We start from the raw sequence: 7,594 nt of genomic DNA, 5'->3' as shown, positions 1-7,594 counted from the left end.
AAAAAAAGAAAAAAAGAAAAAAGAAAAACTAGCTGGGCATTTTGGTAGGCAGCTGTAGTCCAAGCTACTTGGGAGGATAAGACAAGAGGATCACTTGAGCCCAAGAGTTTGAGGTTGCTGTGAGCTAGGACACCATGGCTGTCTACCCAGGGTGACAAAGTGAGACTATCTCAAAAATAAATAAATAGGCTCGGCACCTGTAGCACAGTGGTTATAGCGCCAACCACATACACCAAGGGTGGTAGGTTTGAACCTGGCCTGGGCCAGCTAAGCAACAATGACAACTGCAACAGAAAAATAAAAATAGCTGGGTGTTGTAGCGGGCACCTGTATTCCCAGTTACTTGGGAGGCTGAGGCAAGATAACTGCTTAAGCCCGCGAGTTTGATGTTGCAGTCAGCTGTGACACCACAGCACTCTACCCAGGGCGACAGCTTGAGACTCTGAGAAAAAAAAAAAGTTTTAAAGAACCTGCCAAATCATCTCTGCAGAGCTAAGGAAGAAAGTATACCATATTCTGCCTGGGAGCCATGATGGGCTGCCCTGTGCGCAGCAGCTCCAGCTCCTCCACAATGGTGCTGCCAAGGGCACAGGCGTCTCCCCAGCTTGCTCTCCTGCCCAGCACCCTGGCAGGGCTGCTGTGATGACAGGCTGGGTGCTGACCTGTAACCAGTGTGGAGTGCAGAACAGGCTCACGGCAGGTGTGAAGTGTGTGCCTGTGGGATGAACAACTATACCAAGCACACCCGACAGACGGTACCACTAAATATCAACCTAAAGGAATGGGTCTCATCTCCCTACATCTCAGTCTTCTCAAATAAAGAGCCGTTGTGGCCATCTTCCTTCCACTTTGCTTTGGGGAAGGAACGAGACCACATATAGGAGAGAAGCTAAACCCTGGCTCGGCTCTGAGGAGGTCCAATGTCAGTCAGCTGGGCCCCCAACTCGCAGCTCATTCTCCAACAGCAGGAGGCCTGGAACTGGTCCCTGTCCTCTGGCCACCTTCAGCACGTACAAGGAATGTACTTTAGTGTCATGTGACAACACATCACCTTTACCTTGCCTTTCAAACCTCCCTTCAACTATGTGTAGAACCTACTAGAAAAGGGGATAGATACAGAGAATGACTTCCAGACATTCTTCACCCAAAAGAAGAGACATCCTGTACAGTTATGACCCAGGACACACATGCAGGTTTGTGAATGTAAACAAAAGCCCTCTGCACAGCAAGCGGTCTTAGAGATCTCACCTGTTCTATACTAAAAACACTAGTCAGGACCCAGGGCAGTGACTGCAGGTCCAACAACAAGCTGCAGCTGGCAGTTGAGGAATCACTGCCCAGTAGAACCAGGAGCCTGGGCCTGGACTCCACCTCTGCCACCCGCAGTGTGAGGGAGTGCACTGGGGCTGCTGTGAGGGTGACCATAGGTCATATGCACATTCAACTACAGTAGACACTTTCCTCCTCTCTAAAACAGGTATTTTTGCTCACATTGTAACAAAATGGGGTACTTACCAATGGCTGGAAAGTTTTTCCTGTATGTAAACCAAAGTCTAGATGCCACATCAGACAAGAGCTCCTCCTTTTCTAGAGGTTGTTTAAAAGAAGGAAACATACATATAGTCTTAAATTTGTAAGTCACATGTTACAGAAGAGTCAGCTAATAATCACAAAATGCTTTTACAGACTAAGCAATCAGAGCAGAGTGGGCTGGAAAGTGGCTGATACCTGTGAAAATGCTGTATTTTCTACCCAGTATCCAAACAGGCTCTGAGGTCTCAGGGAAATCTTCAAAGTCAGCAAACCGGAGAGTGTCGTAGGTCAGAGTAGCTATTGAAATCAAAGATATACATCTATCAAACTTCTATAATTCCATAAAATAATACCAAGAGATCATTCACAGCATCCCTTGTGTTTGTTTTTTGTAGAGACAGGCCTCACTATGTTGCCTGGGCTGGTTTTGAACTCCTGGCCTAAAGCGATGATCCTCCCACCTTGACCTTCCAAAGCGCTGGAACTACAGGCACAAGCCACTATACCCAGCCCATAGCATTTCTGTACTACAGAAGAGTGTAAGTGTTAATTCCTACAACAAATGGCGCAGCCTCTGACTAGTGCTACCATGACCACCTCACTGCTGGAGTGTCTGTCACACAGCTCCCTGCTATGGTGGGGGGCTGTAGCCCACTTCCTCAGCCTTTCTTTTTTTTTTTTTTGAGGCAGAGCCTCAAGCTGTCACCCTGGGCAGAGTGCTGTGGCATTATAGCTCATAGCAACCTCCAACTCCTGGGCTCAAGCGAGTCTCCTGCCTTCTCCTCCCAAGTAGCTGGGACCACAGGCGCCCGCCACAACGCCTGGCTATTTTTTGGTTGCAGCCATCATTGTTGTCTGGCGGGCCCGGGCTGGGGATTCGAACCCGCCACCTTAGGTGTACATGGCTGGCGCCTTAGCCAGTTGAGCTATAGGCGCCGAGCCTCCTCAGCCTTTCTTATTCTGAGCCACCGAGCTAGCCACTAGGAGCTGACACAAGGGTGAGAGACCAAGTCAGGGCCAAGTCAAGGTGAGAAAGGAAAAGGTTTTTTGCTTTTTTTTTTTTGAGACAGAATCTCATTATGTCACTCTTGGAAGAGTGCTATGACATCAAACTCTTGGGCTTAAGTGATTCTTTTGCCACAGCCTCCCTGGTAACTGGGACTACAGGTGCCCACCACAATGCCCGGCTATTTTTTGGTTACAGTTTGTCATTGTTGTTTAGCAGGCTGGGGCTAGGCTTGAACCTGCCAGCCTCGGTGTATGTGGCTGGCTCCATACTCACTGACCTACAGGCACCAAGCCAGGAAAAGTTTTTTTAAAAGCTACCTGATTTAAGCACTTACTTATTTTTTTGGACATAAAAAATGAAAAGACAAAAATGAAATAAAATAATTTGCTTCATCTTTGTCAGCAAGCGAAGCCACAAAAGAAAGAAAATGTGGAGTAAAAGCCCTGTGGGTGTCCTAAGGGTTCCCAGGTATCACTCTGGCAGCTGGTTCGGATGCTGTGACAAAGGCAGGTGCTTCAATAAAACAAGATGCTGAGCTCCTGAAGCCTGGCAACTCTGGCCTGCCCTAATTCCTTGGTTGGGCATAGATAGCTACAGAGGGAGGGGCACAACTACTGGTATGTGCTTACTCCTAGAAGCTGTGAGGTGGATCCTTCTGCAAAGTCCTCAAAGGTGCTGGGCCAGAAGGCCCAGTGATCAAGACCTGGAACCCATGTTCACTTCAGCAACTCAAGGCCCTACTTTTTTTTTTTTTTTAAGACAGTCTCACTTTGTTGCCCTTGGTAAAGTGCTATGACATCATAGCTCATAGCAACCTCAAACTCTTGGGCTCAAGAGTGATTCTCTTGCCTCAGCCTCCCAAGTAGCTTGGACTATAGGCGCCCACCAAAACCCCTGGCTATTTTTTAGAGATGGGGGTCTCATACTTGTGAGCTTGGCCTCCCAGAGTGCTGAGATTACAGGTGTGAGCCACCACACCCAACCCCTCAAGGCCCCACCTTCTTTTTTTTTTTTGAGACAGAGTCTCACTATGTCACCCTCAGTATAGTGCTGTGGCGTGACAGCTCACACCAACATCAAACTCCTGGGTTTAAGCGATTTTCTTGCCTTAGGCTCCCAAGTAGCTGGGACTACAGGTGTCCCCCACAATGCCTGGCTATTTTTTGTTGCAGCTGTCATTGTTGCTTAGCTGGCCTGGCCTGGCTCAAACCCACCAGCCTTGGTGCATGTGGCTGGCACCATAACCACTGTGCTATAGGTGCTGAGCCCAAGGCCCCACTTTCTAAGGCAGCTGCAGAGCTGCAGAGTCCATCTGCTATGCCAGTGAAGCCTGAGTGTCATCTTCTTCTGGATGGAAGCCCAGGGCCCCCCATGTACAGAACTGTGGTTGAAGAACCCAGGCTCCACACTGTTCCCACAAAGGAGGTGCTAGGCAGCAGCACGCCAAGCAGGACCTGCCCGAGAGCCATTGAGAGGCACACAGCATGTCTCAGGGTGGCTTCAAGGGCAAAGGCATCTCCTCAACTCTTTTTGAAGAACTCTGAAATGTCTCATCTGCTGCCTCTCCAGCTTCCACAGTGCCCAATCACTCATCCTTCACCTGCTACTTCACAGAAATCTTTTTTTTTTTTTTGAGACTGAGTCTCAAGCTGTTGCCCTGGGTAGAGTACTGTGGCACCATAGCTCACAGCAACCTCAATCTCTTAGGCTCAATTCTCTTGCCTCAGCCTCCTTAGTAGCTGGGACTACAAGTGCCCGCCACAATGCCTAGCTATTTTTGTTTGTTTGTTTGTTTAGCAGGTCTGGGCTGGGTTTGAACCCACCAGCCCCAAAGCATGTGGCCAGCACCGTAACCACTGTACTAACCGCTAAATCCAGTCACATAGAAATTTTTTTTTTTTTTTAAGACAGAGCCTCAAGCTATCGCCCTGGGTAGAGTGCTGAGACATCATGGCTCACAGCAACCTCCAACTCCTGGGCTCAAGTGAGTCTCCTGCCTCCACCTCCCAAGTAGCTGGGACTACAGGTGCCTGCCACAACCCCCAGCTATTTTTTGGTTGCAGCCATCATTGTTGTTTGGCGGGCCTGGGCTGGATTTGAACCTACCAGCTCAGGTGTATGTGGCTGGCGCCTTAGCCGCTTGAGCCACAGGCGCCAAGCCTAGAAATCTTTTGAAAACCAAAAGGTCATATTATATGACCTTCTCAGACATCTAAATTCACTTTTTGATAGCAGTCCCAACTTTCAGTGAGAATGATGTATTCTAAGTATAAAACATGATGAAGACTACAAAATGCACAAGTCACCTGAAGCCTCATCATTCAGCACATCTCCCTCCAGAAGTCTATGCACAGGCCAGGGGCACAGTGGTACATAGCAGATGAGCTGACAGACCTGTTCGCTTTGCTCACTTTATCCTCTAAGACAATGGAATCATCATGCCACATAAACGTAGATCTCCAGCAAGTCCCTGATGGTCTCAAAGCATCCCACTGAGCTAGTGTTGATAACTTAAGTGCACTGTCTGCAGCATTCCTGGCTATTTGTTATCACAGACTTAGGTGGGGTTTGAACCCCAGCTCAGGTACTCCCAGTCAATAGGCTCTGGGGCCACTTGCTCAGTTCCTAAGTGTAGACCAGAGTCCTTAAACTTTTTAAACAGGGGTCCAGTTCACTGTCCCTCAGACTGTTGGAGGGCTGGACTGCAGGCTCCAGGATGAGTCGGCTGCTAAGCTGGACAGGCAGCAGCAGCAAAAACACCTAGTAGGGCTCGGCGCCTATGGCTCAACCGGCTAGGGCGCCAGCCACGTACACCTAAGGTGGCGGGTTCGAATCCCCAGCCCGGACCCGCCAAACAACAATGACGGCTGCAACCAAAAAATGGCCGGGCGTTGTGGCGGGCGCCTGTGGTCCCAGCTACTTGGGAGGTGGAGGCAGGAGACTCGCTTGAGCCCAGGAGTTGGGGGTTGCTGTGAGCTGTAATGCCATGGCACTCTGCCCAGGGGGACAGCTTGAGGCTCTGTCTCAAAAAAAAAAAAAAAAAAAAAACACCTAGTAGGCCAGATAAATGTCTTAGGCAAGCTACATGTGGCCCATGGGCTATAGTTTGTGGGTGCCTGGACTGTAGACATTCCCCTTCCACATAACAGGACAGCCTAACCATGGGTCTGCCATGTTTCCATGAAACACTTCCTATAAGGTGCTGACTGGTAGACAGGAGGCTCCACAGAATGTCCAGCTCTTTTCCTGCCACAGGGCTGGGAAGTGCTTGACAGCATCTCCAGTAGCACAGGCAGAGCAAGTAAGTCCACAGCAGCAGCAGCCCTGTGCTCACTGGTTAAGGGCTTTCAGCTGCTGGGGGATCCAGGCCAGCTCTGCCCATGCCCTGAAGCAGTGCTGTGCGCTCAGGGGTGGCTGGGCCAGACCTCGTGGGCTTTGACCAAAAGTTCTGGTGTTGCTAGCTGTACCTGTCTGTGCTTTTAGAGACGCTATCAATTGAGCTGCTTGCGGACTGGGAAAAAATAATTTGAAGTTCAATATTATTTTTCCCTTTTCTCTTTAACCTGAGATTACCTATTTCTGTGCGTGACTCCAAAAGGTGAGTTGGGGTGAGTCTTCTCAAAGAGCTGGAAAACATCACAGTGTCCTGGGTGTGCTCCCACCTAACAGGCACAGTGTAGGGTGCACAGCATACCTCCTGGTGCAGGACACACTGCACCAGGGACCTAGCACATGCAAACACCGTAACCTAATTGTACCTTCACATTAATCTGAAATAAAAAATAAATTCTAAAAGATTATGGTGCCTTAATCTCTCAAGCCACCTCAGCATTTTCAGAAGTCACCACCATTCTCTGATACATACTCAATACAGAGACTCAAATCAAGAAAGGTTATTCTCAAGAAAAAAGGAGGCAGGCTTGGTACCTGTAGCTCAGTAATTAGGGCACCAGCCACATGCACTGGGGCTGATGGGTTTAAACCCAGCCAGGGCCCGCTAAAACAACAATGACAACAATAACAACAACAACAATAACAAAAAGCTAGGAGTTGTGGTGGGCATCTGTAGTCCCAGCTACTTGCTTAAGCCCAAGAGTTTGAGGTTGCTGTGAGTTATGATGCTACAGCACTGTACCCAGGGCAAAAGCTTGAGACTTTGTCTCAAAAGAAAAAAAAAAGAAAAGAAAGAAAAAAGGAGGCAAACACCACCCATCAAATTTTAATTTACCACCACAAGATAGTAATTTCAATCTTGCTGCTGTTAGAATATTCTCATGTTTGAGATCCTTCCAACATACCAGATTTGAACTAAAGATACACATATATTTTTGTTCTTTTAAGACAGTGTTTCACTCTACCCAGGCTAGAATCCCAGCATCATCACAGCTCACAGCAACCTCAAACTCCTGGGCTCAAGGGATCCTCCTGTCTCAGTCTCCCTAGTAGCTGATACCATAGGGATATAGACGGGCTCTTGCTCTGAGGCTGGTCTCGAACTCCTGATCTTAAGCAATCTTCCTGCCTTGGCATATATATGTTTTAAAGTACTGTAAAATGAAAATGAGCAATTTGGATAAACTGCATCTTTTTGTAGACTACAGATGCTCCTTGATTTACAGTGAGGATAAACCCAACATAACTTGAAAATATCATTAAGTTAAAAATGCATTAGTTTACCTACCCTGACAAACATCATACTTTAGAGAAGTCTACCTTAAACATGCTCAGAACGATTACATTAGCCTACAATTGGGCGAAGTTACCTGGCAACACAGTACATTGGAGAGTATCGGTTATTTATCTTCATGATTTCCTGACTAACTAGGAGCTGCGCAACACTTATAAAGTATGTAGGAGCATATCCCTAACTTAAGATCAAAATTCAAAATTCAAGGCTCGGCACCTATAGCTCAACCGGCTAAGGCGCCAGCCACGTACACCTAGGGTGGTGGGTTCAAATCCCCAGCCCGGACCCGCCAAACAACGATGGCTGCAACCAAAAAATAGCTGGGCGTTGTGGCGGGCGCCTGTAGTCCCAGCTACTTGGGAGGC

General features: G+C 48.2%; 1 protein-coding gene across 1 annotated transcript in view; it reads right to left on the bottom strand.

Annotated features, from left to right (window-relative positions):
• The window catches only part of ATG4B (autophagy related 4B cysteine peptidase), a 34,794-nt gene that overhangs the window by 19,976 nt on the left and 7,224 nt on the right, over positions 1 to 7,594 (bottom strand). Inside the window, exons 2-3 of the mRNA XM_003798262.3 lie at positions 1,729 to 1,830; positions 1,516 to 1,587 (exon numbers count right to left, since the gene is read on the bottom strand). Of these exons, the coding sequence (XP_003798310.1) occupies positions 1,516 to 1,587; positions 1,729 to 1,830 (174 nt within the window). The remainder of the gene's footprint in view (positions 1 to 1,515; positions 1,588 to 1,728; positions 1,831 to 7,594) is intronic.

This window comes from Otolemur garnettii, unplaced genomic scaffold, assembly GCF_000181295.1.
Source record: "Otolemur garnettii isolate 467f Iridium unplaced genomic scaffold, OtoGar3 scaffold00133, whole genome shotgun sequence".
In the NCBI taxonomy this organism is placed as follows: Eukaryota; Metazoa; Chordata; class Mammalia; order Primates; family Galagidae; genus Otolemur; species Otolemur garnettii.
This window is presented reverse-complemented; position numbering and strand designations above follow the sequence as displayed.